This window comes from Myotis yumanensis, unplaced genomic scaffold, assembly GCF_028538775.1.
Source record: "Myotis yumanensis isolate MYYU_CA2020_CCGP unplaced genomic scaffold, mMyoYum1.0.hap1 SCAF_23, whole genome shotgun sequence".
Taxonomy (NCBI): domain Eukaryota; kingdom Metazoa; phylum Chordata; class Mammalia; order Chiroptera; family Vespertilionidae; genus Myotis; species Myotis yumanensis.
Genome location: NW_027223774.1, coordinates 3,697,883 through 3,721,815, shown reverse-complemented (window position 1 = coordinate 3,721,815; position 23,933 = coordinate 3,697,883). Strand labels below are relative to the sequence as shown.

The 23,933-nt window shown below is 53.1% G+C and overlaps 2 protein-coding genes across 2 annotated transcripts; both read left to right on the top strand.

Annotated features, from left to right (window-relative positions):
- The first annotated feature begins 1,045 nt into the window (after positions 1-1,045).
- Positions 1,046-7,388, top strand: LOC139000109 (leukocyte immunoglobulin-like receptor subfamily A member 6). Its single transcript, XM_070402386.1, has 13 exons — positions 1,046-1,098; positions 1,221-1,256; positions 1,442-1,726; positions 1,872-2,168; positions 2,382-2,678; positions 2,935-3,237; positions 3,869-3,919; positions 4,909-5,025; positions 5,360-5,402; positions 5,483-5,520; positions 5,757-5,809; positions 6,597-6,749; positions 6,832-7,388. Exons 1-13 carry the CDS (start codon positions 1,065-1,067, stop codon positions 6,895-6,897), a joined length of 1,773 nt encoding a protein of 590 aa, XP_070258487.1. The 5' UTR covers positions 1,046-1,064; the 3' UTR covers positions 6,898-7,388.
- Positions 7,389-11,694: 4,306 nt separating this feature from the next.
- LOC139000267 (leukocyte immunoglobulin-like receptor subfamily A member 6) lies at positions 11,695-23,720 on the top strand. Its single transcript, XM_070402519.1, is given in 8 exon segments — positions 11,695-11,752; positions 11,875-11,910; positions 12,076-12,363; positions 12,510-12,812; positions 20,308-20,604; positions 20,847-21,155; positions 23,388-23,438; positions 23,584-23,720. Coding segments are annotated over 8 exon segments (1,455 nt in total). The 5' UTR covers positions 11,695-11,718.
- The last annotated feature ends 213 nt before the right edge of the window (positions 23,721-23,933 follow it).

Here is a 23,933-nt window from a genome sequence, read left to right as displayed (position 1 = left end):
GCATGAGATGCCCATCATGGAATGGGAGGTAGTTCCTGAGCACACCTTGAAAGGAGCATGCCCAGTAGCACCCCATCCCCAGACAGAAGTGGTTTATGTGGCTCAAGAAGTCCCCAAAGGCATGAGGCAGGCAGAGCAAGGACCTTCTAAAGATATGCACCTCCTACTCCTCAGCACCCCTGCCTATGTCACTTCCCAAGGCACAAGGGGCTTTGCAGGTGTGATGGAGTTAAGGATGTTGAGATGGGAGATGGCCCCGGGTGACCCAGGTGGGCTCCATGTCATCAGAAAGACCTGGGGATTGAATGAGGTTGGCAGGAGGACAGAGCCAAAGAGATGTGATGAGAGTGTGGACAGTGATGTAACTGCTGGCCCCGAGGATGAATTGACATGAGATATGGGTAGCCTGTGAAGCTTGAAAGACAAGGAATCCCATTCTGACTCCTGAATGGAAAGATGATAAATCTGTGTTGCTTTAACCCATTAAGCATATGGTTATTTGTTATAGCAGCAAAGGGACACTAATTCTTTCTTTCTTTCTTTCTTTCTTTCTTTCTTTCTTTCTTTCTTTCTTTCTTTCTTTCTCTCTCTCTCTCTCTCTCTCTCTCTCTCTCTCTCTCTCTCTCTCTCTCTCGTTTTTGGAAGTGGTGATGCAGTTTTGCTCTATTTTGGCTAATCTGAGATATGCCAGCTCAGAGTTGGAATCTGTGTGGTTCAGTGGTGTATTCCCGGGCCAGGCACATGGCAAATCCTCAAGGAATAAGGGTGGATGCTTGGGTCAAAGGGAGTTCAGGCCAGTGAGGCAGAAGCTTATGGATGAAATGGGGCCTGAGTTGTGGTCAGAAATGTCTGCAGAAGCTTGCTGCCCGCCCAGGCCTCAGCCCTGAGGAAATGAGAGCCAGGCTCCCCGGGAGGGGCTGTTCCCTTTCCTGGGGCTGCTGACGTGACAGCCCCATGATGGGGTGGACCAGCCTCCTGGGGGCCACACCCCTTGTGTCAGCCTCTTCTGAGGACACTGTGGCTTCCTCCATCTGCACAGCCACAATCAGAGAGAAAGAGACGCCATGACCACCACCCTCAGGGCCCTGCTCTGCCTCGGTGAGATGTGAGGAGGGGGAGGGGAAGTCCTGGTCTGTCAGGACCCCAGGACTCAGGGGCTCATGGGGAGGAGGGAGCTGCTCAGGGCTCAGGGCAAATCTCTCACAGGGACTCTCTTCCAGGGCTGAGTGTGGGCCTCAGGACCCCAGTGCAGGCAGGTGAGTCTGTCCACAGGTGTCCAGGCCCCACTGCTCACTGGGGACTAGAGGCCACACCATGGGAAGCTGGAGAAAAACACCACTTCTGGGTTGACTGATGGGGGGTGTCTGGGAGGGATGTGGGGATGAGAGCTGGGAACTGGGGGTGGGAATATCTTGCTACCCTGATACTGGTTTCCTTCCAGGGCCCCTCCCCAAACCCACTGTCTGGGCTGAGCCAGGCCCTGTGATTCCCTGGGGGAGCCCCGTGACCATCTGGTGTCAGGGGACCCTGCAGGCCCAGGAGTACCTTCTGGAGAAAGAGGGAACCTCAGTGACCTGGGACAGACAGAAGCCACTGGAGCTCGGGGACAAGGCCAAGTTTTCCATCAGAATTATGACAGAGTATTATGCAGGGAGATATCGCTGTTACTATCTCAGTCCTGCTGCTGAGTCAGAGCGCAGTGACCCCCTGGAGCTGGTGATGACAGGTGAGAGGACACTCAGGGGTCCCAGCCTCAGGCTCTGCCCTCAGGAAGGGGGTCTGCTCTCAGGGTGTCTCCCTCTCACAGCCCAGCTCTGGGGGACATGAGGGAGGTGTGAGCCCATTTAACACGCTGCCTCCTCCTCTCCTAGGATTCTACATCAAACCCAGCCTCTCAGCCCTGCCCAGCCCTGTGGTGACCTCAGGAGGGAACGTGACCCTCCAGTGTGGCTCAGGGCTGGGATTTGGCAGGTTCATTCTGACTAAGGAAGGAGATCACAGGCTCTCCTCGACCCTGGACTCAAAGCCCAGGGGTCAGTTCCAGGTCCTGTTCCCTGTGGGCCCCGTGACTCCCAGCCACAGGTGGAGGTTCAGATGCTATGGCTGTTACAGGAACAGCCCCCACATGTGCTCACACCCCAGTGACCCCCTGGAGCTCCTGGTCTCAGGTGAGTCCCATTATTGTCCCATCCATGGATTGAGGTGCCAACCAGGTTATTGGCATCTTTGCTGGGAGGGGAGCCCCATGTGAGAGGGTGAAGGAAACACGAGGGCCCTGGGGCCAGAGACACACAGAGAGAGACAGTGAGACCTGGGGGCCAGGCCAGGAGAAGGGGTTTGTGGGAAGAGGAGCCCCAGTAATTCACTTTTGGTCTCTCCAGGTGAGTCTGGGAAGCCCTCCCTCCTGAGCCAGCAGGGCCCCATCGTGGCCTCTGGACAGAGCCTGACCCTCCAGTGTCGCTCTGATGTCGGCTATGACAGATTCGCTCTGCACAAGAAGACGAAACAGGGCCTCCCCCAGAGCCTTGTCCTGCAGCCCCAGGTTGGGCTCTCTCAGGCCCACTTCCCCCTGGACACTGTGAGCAGCTCCCACGGGGGCCGGTACAGATGCTACGGTGGATACAACCTCTCCTCTGAGTGGTCGGCCCCCAGTGACCCCCTGGACATCCTGGTGGCAGGTGAGGAGCCGGTGGGTTCAGACGGGGGCCCAGACTCTGCACAGGCCCTGCTGGGGTCTCTGGTGGTGAGGCCAGAATGAAAGTGCAGGCCCCAGGGAGGGAGAGAGACAGAGAAAGGCAGGGAGTGGGAGGGGAGAGGGGGAGACTCAGAGAAACAGAGACAGACAGAGTGGAGGGTCCTCAGAGAGAGTTCTGGTGACTCTCAGGGCAGAACAAGGCTGAGCAGGCAGCCCTCACCCTCCCTCCCTCTCTCTAGGACGGCTGCCTGACAGACCCTCCCTCTCGGTGCAGCCAGGCCCCAGGGTGGCCTCAGGAGAGAACGTGACCCTGAGGTGTCAGTCACAGAGCTGGAGGGACACGTTCCTTCTGTCCAAGGAGGGGGCAGCCGATCCCCCCCTGCGTCTTACATCAAAGTACCGAGCTCAGCAGTCCCAGGCGGAGTTCTCCATGAGTCCTGTGACCTCAGCCCACGGGGGCACCTACAGGTGCTACAGCTCACACAGCACCTCCCCCTTCCTGCTGTCACTCCCCAGTGAGCCCCTGGAGCTCCTGGTCTCAGGTGAGGGCCCCTGACCCTGTCTGCTGAGCTGTGAGTTCAGGGTCCTGTCCCCAGAACAATCATGAGCTGAAAGGGAGAGAGGGGGTCTAGGGATGGTCACCCAGAGGAGATCTGCCCCTCAGAGGCCCTCCTCCCCATGCACAGCCCTCCCCCTCACCTGGGCCCAGAAGGTGCTAGGTGAGCAGTGGGGGGGGGGGGTCTTAGGAGCCACAGGGAAGATGCAGGAGGACCTGAGTGAGGTGGGGACTCCAGGTTCAGCCCCCCTTCTCACCTGTTTTGTCCTTCTTCCCAGGACCCCTGGGCCCCAGCCCCCACCCACAGGGCCCATGTCCACAGCTGATGAACCACTGGGTCCCCTTTGCTCAGAGAGAGACAGACCAGCCCAGGGCAGTTCTGAGTCTCTCAGAGGATCTAATGCTCCCCTGACACTTAAGGACAGGCTTGTGTCCCAGGGGGCTGGGAATCGGGAGACATGCTGGGAAAACCCAGGCTCCTAGGCTCTGAGGCTGGCAGGTGAAAGGTGGGATGGCCACTGCAGAGGGAGATGTGGGGGCCCAGCTTGGGGTGGAGGAGCTGGGCTCTAGTGGGGAGAAGGCACTCCCCACCCCTCACCCAACATTCTGATCCCCAGGAGGCTCTGAGGATCAGCAGCTCCCCCCGATGGAGTCAGGCCCACAGATGGGTAAGTGAGGGGCTCTGTGGGGAGGTGGTCGGTGCCTCCATGAGGGACAGGGGCTGAGCCATGCGGGGGTTCAGGTGCCTCTGAATTTGCTTGCCTTTCCCCTGTCTGGGCCTCAGTGTCTCCAAGTGTAAAAGGAGGGAATTCTTGTCCAGAGCGTAGATTTCCTGACGGTTCTGGCCCTGAACTCCTGGGAGAGGGGCCTCACAGGGAAGCCCCCAGGATGTGATGTTATGGGGCCTGTCCCCTCTGTCTCAGTGACGGTGACACTGTACAGGGAGGGACAGGCAGGACAAGGGTCCGGGCACCCAGTCCTACCCCTCAGCTCAGGCTCAGATCAGAGGAGGGAACAGGGTGGATCAGCCCTGGTTCAGCTCCTGGCTCAGCTGCTCCTGCTGTGGGGCTGGGCGGTCCTTTCTCTCCTCTGAGTGTCGGGTTCCTGTCTGCTCATCCCTGGTCCCATCCTGCTCACAGGCTGCTGGGAGATGAGGTGACAGAAGGGCCTCACAGAGCTCAGAAATGCAGAGCCCCAGCCCAGCCCTCCTAGGGAGCTGTCAGAGACCTGTGGGTGGAGAGGGATCCAGGAGAGACTCAGAGTCCACCCCTCACCCTGTCCCTCCCTGTCCCTGCTGTGCTGGGGTGGGTAATGAGGAAGGACCCTCAGCTCCAGATGAGACCTGGACAGGATCCTGCAGAGGAGGAGCCCAGAGCACAAAGCTGGTGTCCCCCTTGGGGGCAGTGTGAGGACAGCACAGGGAACCCACAGTCCTGGGTTCCCATCTCAGCCCTGCCCCGCCCAGGCTCGGTGACCTGGGGCAGGTGATTAACCTCTCTGAGCCTCAGTGCAGTGGGTGGTGGGGTTAGCCATGCCTGGTGCATGACTGCTTTCAGGTGAGAGGAGATGAGTGTCAGAGCCCAGCATGAGCCCTGCACACAGTAGGTGTTCATTAAATCGCATCATTGGCTCATTCATGACATCACCCTTGTCCAAGGTCTCAAATGGTACCTGTATATCCTGATCGGGCTCCCAGTGGCCCTGGTCCTGCTTCTCTCCCTCCTCCTCTTATTCCTCCTTCGACACCGACGTCAGAGCAAAGGCAGGATGTCAGGTGAGTAGGGAACGGGGTGACCTGGGTCATAGGAGGGAGGGGGTTCAGAGCACCTGCCACAGGAAAACCAAATGGATGGAGAAGGTCAGCTGAGAAAAGGATTTCTCCAGAATCTTGTATCAGAAAATGTAGCACTCAATGTCAGCACATTTGTATGTATTTAAGGTAATCTTTCATTATTGTCAATGCCATGAAATATGAAAGTTATGCATAAGTGTGTGTTACGTTTTCCATCTTTCCTGTGGAATCATAGTGGGGAGGGTTCTATCCTCCCAGGGCTGAGACTGTCCCTCTTAACCAGCCCAGAGAGGGGCTCATGTCCAACCTCCTGCAGGGACCACAGGCCCAGAGCCCAAGGACAGAGGCCTGCAGATCAGGTAATTCCTGCCCTGAAGACCCCAGACTCCGACCATCCATCGCCCAGCTCTACCCCTAACACTCCTGTCTCCACCCTCAGCTCCAGCCCAGCTGTGGACACCCAGGAGGAGCCCCTCTGTGAGAGGAAGAGACAGCTGCCCTGGGGGAGGGGGTGCAGGGATTTCAGGGGATGACTGAGAGGAGAGGGGCTGGGAGGATGGGGGTCAGGGGTGAGAAGGACTGAGACCCACACTGTGTGACCTGGCTCTGCACCGCACCCTGGGTTAGTGGCCCATCTGGGAGCAGGTGGGTCTGTGGCCCTGAGATCTTGGGGGACCTGTCAGGAGACACCGCCCCCCATTCTGCCCCAGCAGATGCTGATGTGACGGACCCCCAGCCTGGGGAGAGCGTGGAGCTGGACCCTCGGGTGAGACCCCTGCTCCTGTCCAGGCCACCAAGGACCTTCTGTTGCCCAGTTTAATCCAATGGACCCTCCCCTGCCCCACCTCACCTGCTTCTCAGCAGCGTCCACACTGACCTCCCCTCTGGGACCCCAAGTCGTCCTGCTGTGACTCACTCCTCCTGGTTTCCATGTGACCTCATGGCCCCTCCTACGTGGTCCCCTTTGCTGTCCCCTCATCCTCTGTCTGACCTTGTGCAGCCCCAGGTCTCAGGAGGATGAAGGAATAAGTTACTCACCCACAGTCCCCCGGATCCCCTTCATTCAATCAGGCAGCAGATGTGACAGGGCTGTTTCCTGGTTCCATTTAGGGTCCACGGTGCAGCCCTGAGCCACACTGTCTCCATACACCTCGAGCTCACCTGAGGGCGAGGGAGACAATGTGCAAACAAGCAGACAGTGTCCCAGAGAGCAAAGTGCTGTGAAGGAACATAAAGCAAGAGGAGGGGATAGAGTGCATGGTGGGGGCACAGGGAAAGAGCAGGTGTAAAGGTCCTGAGGCAGGACATGTTTCTTCAGGTGGATGGGCCATGAGGCTGGAGCCAAGTGAGCAAGAGAGAGCGCGTTAGGATAAGAGTCAGAACCATAGAAGCATCCAGAGGCCCCAAGGCTCAGGAAGTCCCTGCAGATTCCACCAGGAGAGGGACCTGATCTATTTAAAGTGTAAACCATCTCTCTGGCAACATGAGAACAATTGACAGGAGGATTTCTACTGTGAAGTCAAGGAGATGCTGTTCTGTCTCACTGTCTCCAGCAGAACAGGCAGGATGAAGACCCCCAGGGAGTGATGTACGCCCAGGTGAACCACTCAAGACCAAGACCCAGGCAGGGAATGGCCACCTCTCCTTCCTCCCCTTCAGCTGGGTTGCTGGACCAGAAGGGCAGACAAACAGAAGAGGACACTCAGGTGGGTCCCATCCTCCCCAGGCCCCTAGGACCTCCCCAACCCAACCACGTTTCATCCCCCCCTCTCTCTCCCCCTGCTCCAGGCTGCTGCATCTGATGCCCTCCCACATACAGCCTATGCCCTGCTGAACCACTCGGCCCTCAGATAGAGGACAACACCCTGTCTCTCCCATCAGAGAAGTCCCCAGATGAGTCCAGTGTGTACGCTGCTCTGCCCATCCACTAGCCCAGACCCCACAGTGCAGGGAGACGGCTGCCAGGACCCCTGAGGACACTGGAACGGCCCCCATGGACACTCAGCTCCCTGGCCAGTCTGGAGATCTGAAGTGGACCCCAAACTGCTCCTGGGATGCCCCTGGGAGTCGCCTGATTCTGCAATCACAGATTACTAATATCCCTACATTATGGAATCAAAGCAACAGACTTCTCAATAACCAACGTGTGAATTGATTATTGACAGGAAGTGAACAAATGCTTTCAATGAATGATCATGTAAATATTATGCATCAAGCCTATGAAATAAAAAAATTAAGAGGCACGAGTGAATATATTAGAAAAGAAAAACCTAAAAGGTCAAGACCTAATTTATTACATCAAGAATTTAGAAAACGAATAGCCAATTAGTCTAAATGAGGGTAGAATGAGGGATGTAGTAATGAGTAGCTACTAGTGAGGACAGACAAAAATAGAGAAAAAGCAGCAAAGTCAAAAAATTTTATTCTTGAAAACTGTAATCACACTGATAAATCTTAGCCACCTTAGACAAGGAAAAAGGAGAAGAGGCACACATTCCCACGACGAGGACAGCATCACAGATCCTACAGACTTTAAACAGATACCACAACATGATAAACGATTTAATGCCAGGCCCTGCCCAGTTAGCTAATTGGTTAGAGCATTACCCCAATACGCCAAGCCCGCAGGTTCGATCCCTGGTCAGGGAACATGCAAGAATCAGCCAATGAATGCATAAATAAGTAAAACAACAAAAATTTTTTTTGAAACTTGTACCATCAAAAAGGTAGAAATATATTAATAGGTTCCTTGAACTTTTCATTTAGGACAGAAGGCAAAATAACTTTCTGAACAAAAACACAAAAATAGAGCACATTTATCAACAGTAGAAAGACGCCTAAGCTTATAACAATGTATTAAATCTGACGTAATAACACACAGAAATTCACTGCCAGATATTCTGATGCATTATCCTGGAAATATGTCTCATACATAACACTAACATATAACAAAGTACAGTGGGGCCTTGACTTATGAGTTTAATTCGTTCTGAGACCGAGCTCGTTAAGGAGCTCGTTAACTCAAATTACTCTATCAACTCAATCCAAAAAATCGGCCGAGAGACAGCTGGTATCTCAAAAAACTCATTAGTCGGGACACTCGTAAGTCAAGGCCCCACTGTATAGCATTGTTTTCACACGGAGAAAAGATAAGTTTTAGTTTTGTAAAACAACAAATTGATGTTTCTCTCTCTCTCTCTCCCTCTTTCTCTCTAATTAAGAAAATAAAATTTGATGTCCACGTATTAGCCACTGGCGTGGCTCAGTGGTTGAGCATGGACCTATGAACCAGGAGGTCATGGTTCGATTCCCAGTCAGGGCCCATGCCCGGGTTGTGGGCTCCATCCCCAGTTTGGAGCATGCAGGAGGCAACTGATCATAGAGTCTCTCTCATCATTGATGTTTCTATCTCTCTCTCGCCTCCCCCTTCTTCTCTGAAATCAATAAAAAATATTTTTTAAAAAGTGGACATTTTCAAATGTACAGTTTACTAAGTAGACATCAGAGTTAGTAGAAAATCCGTGTCACCTTATGTATTTAGTAAATACTCATGATAAACATTGCCCTGCACATGAGCGCTGTGGAATATGACAAAAGTAAAAAAGATAAAAACTAAGAGTAGAGCCGTTGGGGGAGGGAGGGAGACATGGGGAGAGATTGGTTGAAAGGTACAACCTTCCAGTTACAAGATTGGCAAATCCCGAGGCTCTAATGCACAGCATGGTGATTACAACTAAGACCCCGGATATCTTATTCTTGCATGTTGCTGAGTGAGAGACGGCAACTCAGGGACAGGAGAGAGCTGGTAGATAAGGCCAGGGTGGTCCTCCTCTTGCACTATCCTATATAATAAAGAGCTAATATGCTAATTAGACTGGATGGCAGAACAACCTTCGGAATGAAGTTCTGGAATGACCTTCCAGAATGACCTGTGGGTTGCGAAGGCCTACCATTGCACGAATTTCATGCACCGGGCCTCTAGTATAAATATATCAATTCAGGAGGATTCATTGGTGGTTTCTTACAAATGCTTATGCACTCACACACACACACACACACACACACACACACACACGCACGCCAAACTTACACAAGCATTTCCGAAGAGCAGAAAACCACACCTGGAGGTCTGAAGAATTCCCCCCCCCCACCCCCCACCAAAAAAAACACAAAAAACCTGTTCTCCCTCATGGAGACCCAGCCTGACCTGTTGGGTTTAAGGAGGGAGACACTACTTCTCGCTCAGGGATTTGCCCCTGCTGACACATTCACCTTTGTCCCTTAAAATTAATGTAGCTCAGGACACAATGTTCACTAACAATCAGATCTATGGAGGTATTTCTCCACTATCTTCTGGTATCGCCTTTTCCTGTGAGGAAGTCTGGTCCCAGGGAGCTTGTCATTATGGCGATTTGCATTTTTCTCTAGAAAGTAAGGTGACGACCCTTTTAGAAACAAGCTAGTCCTTCTTGATTTGCTTTTGAGTTGAAATTCACATAAAATTAACCATTTTAAATGTGTACAATTTGGTGTAAGGTATACTTTAAAAAATTTATCTATTCTTCATTCCCCACAAAAGATCAAGATAAAGATTGCAGATCTTGGGGATTTCATTTTTAAGCATGCACACCTTATCACTTGTTTGGTCTTTTCTCATGTCTGTAAAATTTTCAGTTATTTATCTCTCCAGCGGTTACTAGATGTCATTCTCACTTCTTTCCTTCTGACATCAGGGATATGACACTGGCCTTCCTCATTGTGCTCCTCAGGTACCTTACATCCCCACTTCAGGTCCCCCTATGCTGTGTTCTGGGAATTTCCTCAGGATTATACTCCACTTTCATGATCGTCTCTTCAGCTGTGTCTCTTCCCTGAGGGGTTGAATTGTTTTAATGTGCTCCTTCTACTGGGTTTTTCATCTCTCAAAGTTCTAACTCATTAGGTTCTTTTAAAAAAGAATCCATATTCTTCTTGTGTCAAAAATTGACTCCGCCTTTTATGTTCCAGATATTGAAGCAGGATTAATCTCCAATTACTCTCATATTTTCTTACTGACTCTACTCTATTGCACATGACAGTCCCCATCATCAGTAGATTGCTGTCTGTAGCACTGTTTATCATTATCAGGATGACTCTACTGTGCATTCTTGTTGGAAGACTTGCCCCTCACACACCTGACCTTCCATAGGTTGTTACCAGGACTGTCCTGAGCTGCCCCTGCCGCATGGTGACCACTCTCTCAGACTCAGCGTCTGCCCAGGGTTCTGCTCCTCAGGGCCAGTCCAATGGGAGCTTCACATGCACACACGGGACAGACCCCCGTGGCTGACAATGCTGGACTTGGTCTGTTTCAGGCCACACAGGGGAGGTTGTTCACTGTTGACCATGGGCTCAATGCAGTGGACAGAGATGTCCCAATTCATGTACAGAAACACAGGCAGGGTGACCAGAGCTTCCTACCTTCATCTGGACCCTGACCTCTCCCTTCCTGTGAGGACCTGGGGACCCTTTCTGTGACCACACAGGATAGAATCTCCTCTCTCATGACCTGATGATGGTTTCAGACACTGGTGACCAACTCAGCTTTTCTTTCGGTTTTTCCCTGTAGTTCCCTCTCCTGTGGGGCAACTTTCATTTCCCCTTTTGCTGCATTTGTCTGTTCCTAAAATTATAGAACTATTGTATGAAGCTTTATTTGGTCTTCAGAGCAGACAAGGGCTCGAGTGGGTGTAACGATCCTGCACTTGACTGTGGATGCCTCGATCCCCTCATCGCCCACCCACTCAGGTCTTCATCTGGTCTGAAGTCGATGTCTCCCTTCCACGGGCCCAACCCCACTGACCCACAACCACTCTGAGGATCCAAATGGGCAAACTGAGGCTTAGAGATAGGACATCGCCATTCAAGGTTACACGGGTGATGGGCATTTAAATAAAAGTCAGTTTTAAGTCAAAATCAGCACTCTAACCTCAATGCATGTCCCCTAAAGCTAGAAGGCAGGGCCACAGAATGAGGAAGAGACTTCAACCCAGAAACAAGGAGCACTGAGGAGGCAGGAATGACTCACAGGCTTGTTTCCAGGAAGATGGGGTGGATGCTGTCACCAAAAAAAAAAAAAAAAAAAGAAGTTAAAAAAAAAAAAGAAGTTCGAGGGCGGCTATGGTAGAAAGAAAGCCACACGCTCTTGGGCAAGAAGAGACCTGTTTCCTTCCCTATTTCCCTTCGTCCCCCTTCTGTGCTCATTGTCACAGGGACATCGCCCTGAGCGGCACAGTTGGAGGCTGAACCTGTCCCTGATGATCTGAGCTCGGCGGACCACAGGGACCCACGTCTTCCTGAAGTGTCTCCAGGGCCCAGGCGACACTGTCCATGGTGAAGACCCCAGGGAGGAGCTGATGGATGGGCTGAGGAGGAAGGAGACCCCAGGGAGGAGGCTCTGACAGGGAAGGATGTGCCCTGGGTCACCTCACCTGCAAGGGGCGTCTCAGGAGGTTCTGGTCTCTTTCCTGCTTCACCATGGAAACGAGAGCCAGGCTGTTCCCAATCATGTGGGGCTGCTGACGTGACAGCCACGAGAGAGGGAAGGCCAGCCACCCAGTGCCCACACCCTCTATATCTACCCATACGGGACCATCGTCTCCGTCTACACACCGCACATCCGAGCAAGGAGAAACCATGACCACCACCCTCATCACTGTGCTTTGCTTTGGTGAGATTTCAAGGGAGAGGGGAGCCCTGCTCTGTCAGGACCCCCAAGACTCAGGAGGCTCATGAGGAGGGGGGTGCTCCTCAGGATTGAGGGGAACATCTCTCACAGAGAGTCTCTTCCAGGGCTGAGTATAGACCTCCGGAATCAAGTGACAGCAGGTGAGACTGTCCCCAGGTGTCCCAGGAACCTCTCACTGGGGACAAGGGGGTACAACCTGTGCATCTGGGGATGAAGAACAGTGGTTCTGGGTTAATGGATGTGGGGCATCTTAGGAATGTGGGGGTGGGTAGTGCCTTCTAACCCAGCCTCTGGTTTCCTTCCAGGGACCATCCCCAAACCTAACATCTGGGCTGACCCAGGCCCTGTGGTTCTCTGGGGGAGCCCCATGACCATCTGGTGTCTGGGGACCCCAGAGGCCAAGGAGTACCATCTGGATAAAGAGGGGAGTCCACAATCATGGAAAAGGCAGGAGGCACTGGAGCCCAAGGACAAAGCCAAGTTCTCCATCACACACATGACAGAGCTACAGGCAGGGAGATATCACTGTTACTATCACAGCCCTGCTGGCTGGTCAGAGCCCAGTGACCCCCTGGAGCTGGTGGTGGTGACAGGTGAGAGGACACTCAGGGGTCCCAGCCTCAAGCTCTGCCCTAAGAAAGGGGATCTGCTCTCAGGGTGTCTTCTTCTCACAGCCCAGCCCAGGGGGGAAGTGAGGGACGTGTGAGCTCATTTAAAACGCTGCCTCCTCCTCTCCTAGGATCCTACAGCAAACCCAGCCTCTCAGCCCTGCCCAGCCCTGTCGTGCCCTCAGGAGGGAAAGTAACCCTCCAGTGTGGCTCAGGGCAGGGATTTGGCAGGTTCCTTCTGACTATGGAAGGGGATCACAGGCTCTCCTGGGCCCTGGGCTCACAGCGACAGCCCAGTGGGCAGTTCCAGGCCCTGTTCCCTGTGGGCCCTGTGATCCCCACCCACAGGTGGACGTTCAGATGCTATGGCTGTTACAGGAACAGGCCCCAGGTGTGCTCCCAACCCAGTGACCCCCTGGAGCTCCTAGTCACAGGTGAGTCCCATCATTGTCTCACACATGGATTGAAGCACCAGGTACATTATTGGCTTCTTTGTTGGGATCGGAGCCTCATGTGACATGGTGGAGAGAGGGGAGCATAGGGACTCCTGGGACAGAGAAACAGAGAGAGACAGTGAGAACTGGGGCCAGGACAGGAGAAAGGGGTTCATGGGAGGAGCAGCCCCTGTAAGTCACGTCTGTCTTCCCCGGTGAGTCGGGGAATCTCTCCCTCCTGACACAGCAGGGACCCACCGTGGTCTCTGGACAGAGCCTATGACAGATTCGCTCTGCACAAGGAGAGGGGATAGGGCCTCCCCCAGAGCCTTGTCCAGTAGCCCCTGGCTGGGCTCTCTCAGGCCCACTTTCCCCTGGACATTGTGAGCAGCTCCCACGGGGGCCGGTACAGATGCTACGGTGGACACAATCTCTCCTCTGAGTGGTTGGCCCCCAGTGACCCCCTGGACATCCTGGTGGCAGTTGAGGAGCCAGTGAGTTCAGTCAGAGACCTAGACTCTGCACAGGCCCTGCTGGAGTCCTAGGTGGTGAGGCCAGAATGACAGTGCAGGCCCCAGGGAGGGAAAGAACCAGAGAGTGGTAGGGGGTGGGACGGGAGAGGAGGGTCCTCAGAGAGAGGCCTGGTGACTCTCAGGGCAGAACAAGGTGGGCAGGCAGCCCTCACCCTCCCTCCCTCTCTCTAGGACACCTGCCTGACAGACCCTCCCTCTTGGTGCAACCAGGCCCCAGGGTGGCCTCAGGAGTGAACGTGACCCTATGGTGTCAGTCACAGAGCCCCAGGGACACGTTCCTTCTGTCCAAAGAGGGGGCAGCCTCCCCACCTCCCCTGTGTCTTAGATAGAAGCACCGAGCTCAGCAGTCCCAGGCAGAGTTCTCCATGAGTCCTGTGACCTCAGCCCTCGGGGGCACCTACAGGTGCTACAGCTCACACAGCTCCTCCCCCTTCCTGCTGTCACTCCCCAGTGAGTCCCTGGAGCTCCTGGTCTCAAGAGAGGGCCCCTTACCCTGTCTGCTGAGCTGTCATCTCAAGGTCCTCTCCCCAGAAGAATTATGGGCTGAAGGGGAGTGTGGACTCTGGGGATGGCCACTCAGAGATCTTCCCACTTAGCATCTCAGGTGCTCCAGATTCCACAGAATCTGAGGGATTTTCACTAACAGCCAGCAGCCCTGCATGCTTGGTATGGAGCCTGGGTCCCTAAGCAGGGTGGAGAGTGTTTGGAGTGGGAGATGGAGAGGGGGAAGTCTTTGGTGCCCAGGCCTGGCTTGCAGCACAGGGACGATGGCTGGGCTGATGGGGGAGGAGATGCAGGGAGAGCTGGAGAGAGGACAGGGGACACTCCCGTGGCTGCTCTTTTTCAGAGCCTCTTGGATGCAAGCCCTCACTCACACAGGTAGGGGCCCTGAGCCTTCTCAGAGCAGGACCCGTGGCCGCTCTGGCCAAGGTGGGACCTGGTGTGGGTGACGGTGCTGTCCCCACTGGACACCCTGCTGTAGTCAGAAGTGTCCCCACCTGTGGGCACCTCTCTGCAAGGCCCTGTTCCCCCTGGAGGCCTCCAGGCCCTCAGAGCTCACCTGAGATTGAGGGGGCACCATGGAAAGCTCATGAGGAACTAGCGGGATCCTGCCCAGACTGTGAAGTTCATGGCTACTCTCTGCATTTAAAAAAAATCTTTATTGTTGAGGATATTACAGATGTCCTACCTTTCCTTCCATAACCTCCCTCTATCTGGGGCTTGTCCTGCCCCAGGCCTTCAGCACCCTATTGTCTGTGACAATAGGCACTGCAAATATGCTTATACGTTCATTGGTTAATCGCCTCCTGCCCCGATACACTTCCCTCTGAGATTCATCAGTCTGTTCCATGTTTCCATGCCTCTGCTTCTATTTTATTCATCACTTTATTTTGTTCAGCAGATTCCACATATAAGTGAGATAATGAGATATTTTTCTTTAACTGACTTATTTTACTTACCATATTAATCTCCAATATAGTTTGCACACACCTCTCTATCATTGCTTTTGTTCTGAGAACTTTTAAGCAACAGTTACTTGCACATATAAATTTAGGTTTGAAATATTTAGGAGTTCAAAATGATATTTCTACTCTTATTTTAGTGGAAAATATATTAAATTTATGCACTTATTATGAAGAGTAATTTTTAATTAATATGAACTGTCTTATAAAAGTTGCTTCAGATTTTTTTTTTTACTTTAGATGGTTTTTGCAATCTATAATAATAAAAGGGTAATTTGCTAATTAGACCAGACATCTTTCCAGACATCCTTCCTGATGAAGCTAGGGCCAGAGGGAAGCCAGCCGGATCCCAGGTGCCTGCAGGTGGCTCAGGGGAAGCCAGCCTGGCTCCCAGGTGCCTACGGGCGGCTGGAGGAGGGAAATCTGGGTCCCGTGTGATGGAGGGAAGCTGGTGCTGGCACCTGAGGGAAGGAAGGCCTATTCTTGCACGAAATTTCGTGCATTGTGCCTCTAGTTTTATTCATAAAATCATCCACACCAATAGCTCAGAAATTGTGAGAGTTCTGCATGAATGCATGTCTGTATATTTGAGACTAACCCATTGATGCTGGGTCCTCAGCTGTTGCATAAATATAAGCTCTTGTACCCAGATGGGTTAGCACCCATGGCTCAGAATCCCACAAGGAGCACAAAGATGAAACTAACGGATTTTCTGCAATGAGAGATCATGTTTCTCTTCAATCCTGAATTCTCCATCACAGACTAACTGTACTCCAAAGTGATTGAGAAGCAAAGTCTAAACTCATAATCCCCAGGGACATGGAAAGAATCCATGAAAGTAGCCAAGACCCTTCTCCAGCAGAGAAAGGGGTCGTGGAGGGACTGGTAGCAGCTAGGTCATGAGAAAGAGGAGAGTTATGAGGATGCTGGGTATGAGTGGCATCAACCCCTCACACAGCCCAACTCTATCTGGTTCTCAGGAGCATTCGACACCATCAGCCCATCACAGAACAACTCAGACCCCAAGAGTGGTGAGTAGGAGACTCTCTCTGTTATGGGCTTAGCACAGATGGTCATGTCCTGTCAGGGGAAGGGTGCCTGGGTGGACATCCAGGGTCCTGGGTGACTTTGTCCCGCTCTGACCTCTGTGATCTGTTTTTCTAGAATCTCCAGCCTCTCATCCCCAAGACTACACCGTGGAGAATTCCATCCGGTTGGGCGTGGCTGGATTGGTGCTGGTGGCGCTTGGGGTGCTGCTCTATCAGGCTTGAAACAGCCAGAGATGGACCCACGATGCAGCCAGGAAGTGAGCACAGAAGGAACAATGCACTGTACAGAGAGGGGGATCTTGAGAGTGAATCTCATGTGCCCAGAAGGTTGTGTAACTTAATGTGAAACATATGCTGAGAGACCTGTCTGCGGCTCCTTGAAGGTGGAGGAGTCATCGCCCACGTGCAGGGACAAGGTCTGGACCTTCTGCCCTTGAACTGTGGTCCTTTCCCTCCTGACCACAAAGAGTTCCTGACGTTCCCCATTTTGGTGAAATTTGCATTCATCCTACGTGGCAGATACAGGTCCACAACACCTTACACTTTCACAGAACACGTTTTCCTTTATTTATATTTATATGGACCTTCATATCTGTGTGGAGTCCCCATCTCCTGAGTCCAGAGCATGCCATCTATTGGAATCATTCTACCTGGTGCACAATCCATCCTGCAAGAGATGAACCCACAAGAGGCCTCAATGCCGTTTCTGGACTCCAAATGCCCCTCACCTACCCTCGGAGGCCACCTGTGTGCTTTCTTCAGCAACCTCACCCCTTGGTATTAAGACCTGCTTGTTTGAAGGGGTTGCCTGGTCTGCGCTGTCTCTGAAACTCCCCATTGTCCAAAACACAGTGAAAGACACAGACAGCGTGTTACAGACGTGCACCCTTGAAACCTATGTCCTGTTGTTCACCCATGGCACCTCAATAAATTTAATTTAAAAAAACTTCTGAATCCTGGCATTTGACACTTTCTCTGGTATATATGCTTCCTTCATGGCCAATGTGAAATCCCCATGTTGTTATTGTAGAGGGACTCGCCCAGAATGGGTCAGCCTCAGGCTGGCCCATAGTTTGTGGGTTCTTTAAAATTGTTAAATATATATATATTTCTACTGATTTGAGAGAGGAAAGGAGAGGGAGGGATGGAAACATCAATGATGGGAGAGAATCATTGATCTCCTGCCTCCTGCATGCCCCACACTGGGATCCAGCCTGCAACAAGGGCAGGTGTCCTGATGGGGAATTAAACTGTGACCTCCTGGTTCTTATGTCGATGCTCAACCATGAGCCACACCAGCTGGCAGGGTGTGAGCTCTTGACTTCATGTAGGAAGGCTGTCACAACAATGTCCAGGTGACGATGAGAGCATGTTTATTACAGCTGGGGACAGTGAAACACAGGGAGGGCTTAGGGTAGAAGAAGCCATAGGAGAGAGCTTAGGCAGGGTTTTGGCTACCTAGGAAAGTTATAGGAGAGAATTGAGCCAAGGTAGGGACAGCTCCACTGTGAGCCTCACACTCACCACTGGCCAGATTCCTATGCTGGACTTGCCTGGATTATTGAATCTGTTTCACACACACAGGGCGTGTGGCTCAGTGCTGACCATAGGCTGGATCAATGCGTGGAGACATCCCTGTGCCCATCCCCCAATCGTCTCCCTGTTCCACATCCCTCCCTGCATGTGAGCACCTGCAGGAGCTTTTCTGACCCCACAGAGCTAGGACCCTCCCCTTGGATGACCCCTTGCAAGTCCCAGGCATCGGAGGCCACTCAGCTTGGACCGATTTTATTTGTTGCTGGTGGTTCTGATCTTGGGAACTTTTACTTCTCTTTTATGCATTGACTGTGGTACATAATCCTATATAATAAAAAGGTGATATGCAAATTGACCCTAACATCGGAACGGCCAGAACGACCACTCAACCAGTCACTATGAGGCGCACTGACCACTCTCGATCCCTTTCCCCAGCCAGCAGGCTTTGATCACCCTATGGTGAACCGGGAGTGTGTGGTGGCGGGGGGAAGGACCAGCTGCCATAAGCTGGGAAGATGGCCCTGATCGTAGGCCAGGCCTAGGGATTGTACCCACACATGAATTTCGTGTGCCAGGCCTCTAGTTCTGAAATAAGTAGCATTTTTGAGCATTACGAGCAGATGGAGGCCCTTGGGTGGGCACATCCACTGTCCATGTTGTCTGTGGAATTAGATACCTTGATTCTCTCATGTTTCCACCCACCCAAGTTCATCTGATCTGGGAACAACAAGGATGGACCCCTCCCATAGCCCAGGCACCACAGAGCTCATAAGCACTCTGAGGAGTTCAGTTCATAACAACATGTTGCAGATAGGGAAACTGAGGCTCAGACATTGAATGGTACTGCTCAAGAGCACAAGGCCCATGGATGATGAAGGAGAATTTACATAAGAATGAACTTTATCACCAACCCTACTGCCCACTCACTTTCCCCAAAGCTAGACATCTGAGGGCAGGATCTTTGGATGGGGCACAGCTCTGCCTGAGGAACAAGGCACTGAGGAGGCAGGAGTGAGTCACAATCTTGCTCCCAGGAAGGAGAGGGTGGCTGCTGTGGCAACAAAAAGGAGAAGGTCCTGAGGGGCCTGTGAGACACAGAAAGCCCACACTCTGGGGCCAGGAGAAGAGTTGGTTTTCCTTCCCTTATTTCTCTACATTTGCCTCTGTGCTCATTGTCACAGGGACATTGCCCTGAGCTGCACAGTGAGAGGTGAGTGTGTCCCTGCTGATCTGAGCTCTGCAGGCTCCAGGGACCCACGTCTTCCTGAAGCGTCTCCAGGGCCCAGGTGACACTGTCCATGGTGAGGATCACAGGGAGGTGCTGATGGACGGGCTGAGGAGGAAGGAGACCCCGTGGGGGAAGCTCTGACAGGGAAGAAGGTGCCCTGGGTCACCTCACACGCAAGTGGTGTCTCAGAAGGCTCTGGGTCTATGTTTTGCTTCACCAAGAAAATGAGGGCCAGGCTGCTAGATAGAGGTTTCTCCCTTTCATGAAGTACTGCTGACATGACAACCATGGGAGAGGGAGGGCCAGCCTCCCAGTGCCCACACCCTCTGTGCCTGCCCAGACAGCACCATCGCATTCACTCTGCATCAGAGCGAGGAGATACCATGGCCTCCACCCTCATCGCTGTGCTTTTCATTGGTGAGATTTCAAGGGAGAGGGGAGCTCTTCTCTGTCAGGACCCCAGGACTCAGGAGCCTCATGGGGAGGAGAGTGCTGCTCAGGACTGAGGGACAAATCTCTCACAGGGACTCTCTTCCAGGGCTGAGTGTGGACCTCAGTACTGCAGTGCAAGCAGGTGAGTCTCCACAGGATTCCCAGGTCCCTCTCACTAGGGACAAGGGGTTACATCCTGTGCATCTGGGGATGGAGAACAGTGGTTCTGGGTTAGTGGATGTGGGGCATCTTAGGAATGTGGGGGTGGGTAATGCCTTCTAACCCAGCCTCTGGTTTCCTTCCAGGGCCCCTCCCCCAACCTACCATCTGGACTGAACCTGGTTCTGTGATCCCCTGGGGGAACCCTGTGATCATCTGGTGTCAGGGGACCCCAGAGGCTAAGGAGTACCATCTGGAGAAAGAGGGAACCCCAGTGCCCTGGGACAGAGTGAAGCCACTGGAGCATAGGAACAAGGCCAAGTTCTCCATCACACACATGACATTGCTACAGGCAGGGAAATATCGCTGTTACTATTACAGTCCTTCGGGCTGGTCAGAGCGCAGTGACCCCCTGGAGCTGGTGGTGACAGGTGAGAGGACACTCAGGGGTCCCAGCCTCAGGCTCTGCCCTCAGGAAGGGAGTCTGCTCTCAGGGTGTCTCCCTCTCACAGCACAGCCCTGGGAGACATGAGGGAGGTATGAGCCCATTTATCATGCTGCCTCCTCCTCTCCTAGGATCCTACAGCAAACCCAACCTCTCAGCCCTGCCCAGCCCTGTCGTGATCTCAGGAGGGAACGTGACCCTGCAGTGTGGCTCAGGGCAGGGATTTGACAGGTTCCTTCTGACTAAGGAAGGAGATCACAGACTCTACAGGACCCTGGACTCACAGCCACAGCCAAGTGGGCAGTTCCAGGCCCTGTTCCCTGTGGGCCCAGTGACCCACACACACAGGTGGAGGTTCAGATGCTATGGCTGCTACAGGAACAGACCCCAGGTGTGGTCACCAGCCAGTGACCCCCTGCAGCTCCTGGTGTCAGGTGAGTCCCATTATTGCTCCATCCATGGTCTGAGCTACCAGCTAGGTCATTGGCATCTTTGCTGTGAGGGGAGGTCCATGTGAGAAGGTGGGGTGAGGGGAGCACAAGTGTTCCTGGGCCTGAGTCACAGAGAAAGACAGGGAGAACTGGAAGCCAGGAGAGGAGTAGGGGTTTATGGGAGGAGCAGCCCCTGTAACTCATGTCTGGTCTCCCCAGGTGAGTCTGGGAAGCCTTCCCTCCTGAGCCAGCAGGGCCCCGTCGTGGCCTCTGGACAGAACCTGACCCTCCAGTGTCGCTCTGATGTCGGCTATGACAGATTCGCTCTGCACAAGGAGGGGGGAGAGGACCTCCTCCAGAGCCCTGTGCTGCAGCCCCAGGCTGGGCTCTCTCAGGCCCACTTCCCCCTGGACACGGTGAACAGCTCTCACGGGGGTCGGTACAGATGCTACGGTGGATACAACCTCTCCTCTGCTTGGTCGGCCCCCAGTGACCCCCTGGACATCCTGGTGGCAGGTGAGGAGCCAGTGGGTTCAGTCAGGGACCCAGAATTTGCACAGGCCCTGTTGCTGGTTTCAGGTGGTGAGGCCAGAATGAAAGTGCAGGGCCCCAGGGAGGGAGATAGACAGAAAGAGTCAGAGGAGAGGGGGAAACTCAGAGAAACAGAGACAGAGAGGAGGGTCCTCAGAGAGAGGCCTGGTGACTCTCAGGACAGAGCAAGCTGGGCAGTCAGTCCTCACCCTCCTCCTTCTCTCTAGGACAACTGCCTGACAGACCCTCCCTCTCGATGGTCATGCATTCAGGAGCCTGGGTGGCCTCAGGAGTGAACGTGACCCTGCTGTGTCAGTCACAGAGCCGGAGGGACATGTTCCTTCTGTCCAAGGAGGAGGCAGCCGATCCCCCCCTGCGTCTGAGATCAAAGCACCGAGCTCAGCAGTCCCAGGCAGAGTTCTCCATGAGTCCTGTGACCTCAGCCCTCGGGGGCACCTACAGGTGCTACAGCTCACGCAGCACCTCCCCCTACCTGCTGTCACTCCCCAGTGAGCCCCTAAATCTCCTAGTCTCAGGTGAGCAGCCTGTCTCATCCTCTCTGAGCTCCAAGGTCATCTCTGTCTCTGTCCCCAGCAACGTCTGATCTGTGATGGAAGTAGTGGGAGCACTGGGTGGTTCCACAGAGGAGGGTCATCTCCTGAAAGGGTGGACACAGGCAGCACCTCAGTCCCCTGGGACAGCCTGGCCCTGCAGTCTCAGACAGGCCTGAGGGAGGGAGGGAAGCAGCACTACTCGGGTGATGCCAACGGGAAGTGAGATTTAACTGAGGTGACCAGACAGAGGCCCTACCCCCTGACTTCTGGTGGCTCCACCTCAGAGAAGAGCATTGCTACTCCCAGCGGGACATCCCACAGGCAGGATCCTGGGAAATGGGGCTGAGTGTGTGTGGACTCAGGTCTCATGGGAGGTGAACTCGGAGAACCTTTCCCTCTGAACAAGGGGGTTGCCTGCCATGACCTGCAGGGGCGCTTTCATTTCTGACTTCCTGGGGCACCTGACACCTGGCTTGTCCTAGACCTGCTCTGGGTGCAGCCTCTCTGGGCCTGTCCTGCTGCTCCCAGTCACTGTGACCTTGTAGGGATTGAAAAGCTGAGGGAGTCAGGGGGCAGGTACACTGATTTTCCACCAGGCCTGGGGGCTCAGCTCAGCAAGAGGAGCCACCATGTTATGGAGAAACCAAAGGTTTTAAAACACCCACTTATTATCTCCACTTCTTCTGGTTCCACCCAGAATCTGTGGGGTTTTCCACTAAAGCCAGCAGCCCTGCATAGTTTGCTTGGTGCCCGGGTCCCTAAGCAGGTGGACAGTGTGTGCAGTGGGAGATGGAGAAGGGTCAGCCTTTGGTGCCCAGGCCTGGCTTGCAGCACAGGGAAGATGGCTGGGCTGATGGGGGAGGAGAGGCTGGGAGAGGTGGAGAGAGAAGAGGAAACACTCTCTCAGCTGCTCATTTCCAGAGCGCCTTAGATGAAAGTCCTCACCACATAGGTGGGACCCTGAGCTTCTCAGAGCAGAACAGGTGCCTACTCTGGCCAAGGTGGGACCTGCTGTGGGTGACAGTGCTGTCCCCACTAGACACCCTGCTGTAGTGAGAAGTATCCCCACCTGTGGGCACCACTCTGCAAGGTCCTGTGCTCCTGGAGGCCTCCAGACCCTCAGGGCTCACCTGAGACTCAGGGGGACCATAGACACCTCATGAGGAATCAGTGGGATCCTGCCCAGACTCTGAAATTCGTGGCTGTTCTCTGCATTTCAATCTTTATTGTTGAGAATATCCCAGATGTTCCCCGCCCCACCCCCCCCGCTTTTTCTCCTCTATAACCCTCCTCCAGCTGGCTTCCTCCCTGCCCTTCCCATGCCCTCACTGCACTATTCTCTGTGTCCATGGGCATGGATATATGCATCCAAGTTGTTTGGTTAATCTCTTCCCACCCTCTCCTCTTTACCTCTGAGATTCCTCAGTCTGTTCTGTGTTCCCATGCCTTGGGTTCTATTTTATCCATCACTTTATTTTGTTCCTTAGATTCCACATATAAGTGAGGTCAGGTGATTTTTGTCCATCTTTATTGGCTCATTTCGCTGAGCATAATGATCTCCAGCATGTTTTGCACACACCTCTCTATTATTGCTTTTGTTGTGAGAACTTTTACGTGATGGTTACTTACACATTAAAATTGTTGTTACAAACATTTAAGAATTAAAAGAGGTAATTCAACTCGACTTACCAAAGATGCTTCAAAGGTGCTGTGTTTTGTTTTTTACTTCAGAACCATTTTTTTCAGTTTTATTCATATAATTTCCCCAACAGATAGCTGAAGAATTGATCAAGTTCTACATAAATGCATGTCTGTATATCTGAGATCAACCCATGGTCCTGGGTCCTCACTGTTGCATGAATATAAGCTTTTATACCCAGATGAGGTAGCTTCCATGGCTCTGAATCCCACAGTGAGCAGAGAGATTGAAATAACACATTGTTTTCTGCAACGAGAGACCATAATTCTTCCCAATCCTGAATTATCAAAGCAAAGCCAAACTGTGTTTCAAAGTGACTCTGAAGAAAAGTCTAAACTCAAAAGGCCTAGAGCGACCAAAGAATCCATGAAAGAAGCCAGGACCCTTCTCCAGCAGAGAAAGGGTTCGTGGGGGGAATGGTAGCAGTTAGGTCATGAGAAAGGGGAGAGCTATGGAGACACTGGGCTTGAGTGGCATCAACTCCTCACACAGCCCCACTTGTTTCTGGTTCTCAGGAGCAGCCAACACCACCAGCCCCTCACAGAACAACTCAGACCCCAAGAGTGGTGAGTAGGAGACACTGTCTGTTATGGGCTCAGCACAGACAGTCATGACCTGTCAAGGGGAGAGGGTGCCCTGGGTGGACATCCAGCGTCCTGGGTGACTCTGTCCTGCCCTGACCTCTGTGACCTGTTTTCCCACAATCCCCAGCCCCCCAGCCCCAAGACTACACTGTGGAGAATTCCATCCGGTTGGGCGTGGCTGGATTGGTCCTGGTGCTGCTAGGGGTGCTGCTCTATCAGGCCTGAAACAGCCAGAGAAGGACCCAGGATACAGACAGGACGTGAACACAAAGGGAACAATTCCCTCTTCAGAGAGGGGGAGCCTTGGAAGTGAATCTCATGTGCCCAGAAGGTTCTGGAAGATAATGTGGGACATATGCTGAGGAACCTGTCTGCACCTCATAGAAGGTGGAGGAGTCATTGCTCATGTGCAGGGCCAAGGTCTGGACCTTCTGCCATTGAACTGTGGTCCTTTCCCTCATGACCACTGTGAGTCCT

Bases quoted from the DNA above. Each gene is read 5' to 3' on its own strand.
- LOC139000109 (XM_070402386.1), top strand. From the start codon at position 1,065: ATGACCACCACCCTCAGGGCCCTGCTCTGCCTCG. The intron at 3,238-3,868 runs GTGAGGGCCCCT...TCTGATCCCCAG, and splicing joins CCTGGAGCTCCTGGTCTCAG to GAGGCTCTGAGGATCAGCAG. The intron at 5,026-5,359 runs GTGAGTAGGGAA...AACCTCCTGCAG, and splicing joins GAGCAAAGGCAGGATGTCAG to GGACCACAGGCCCAGAGCCC.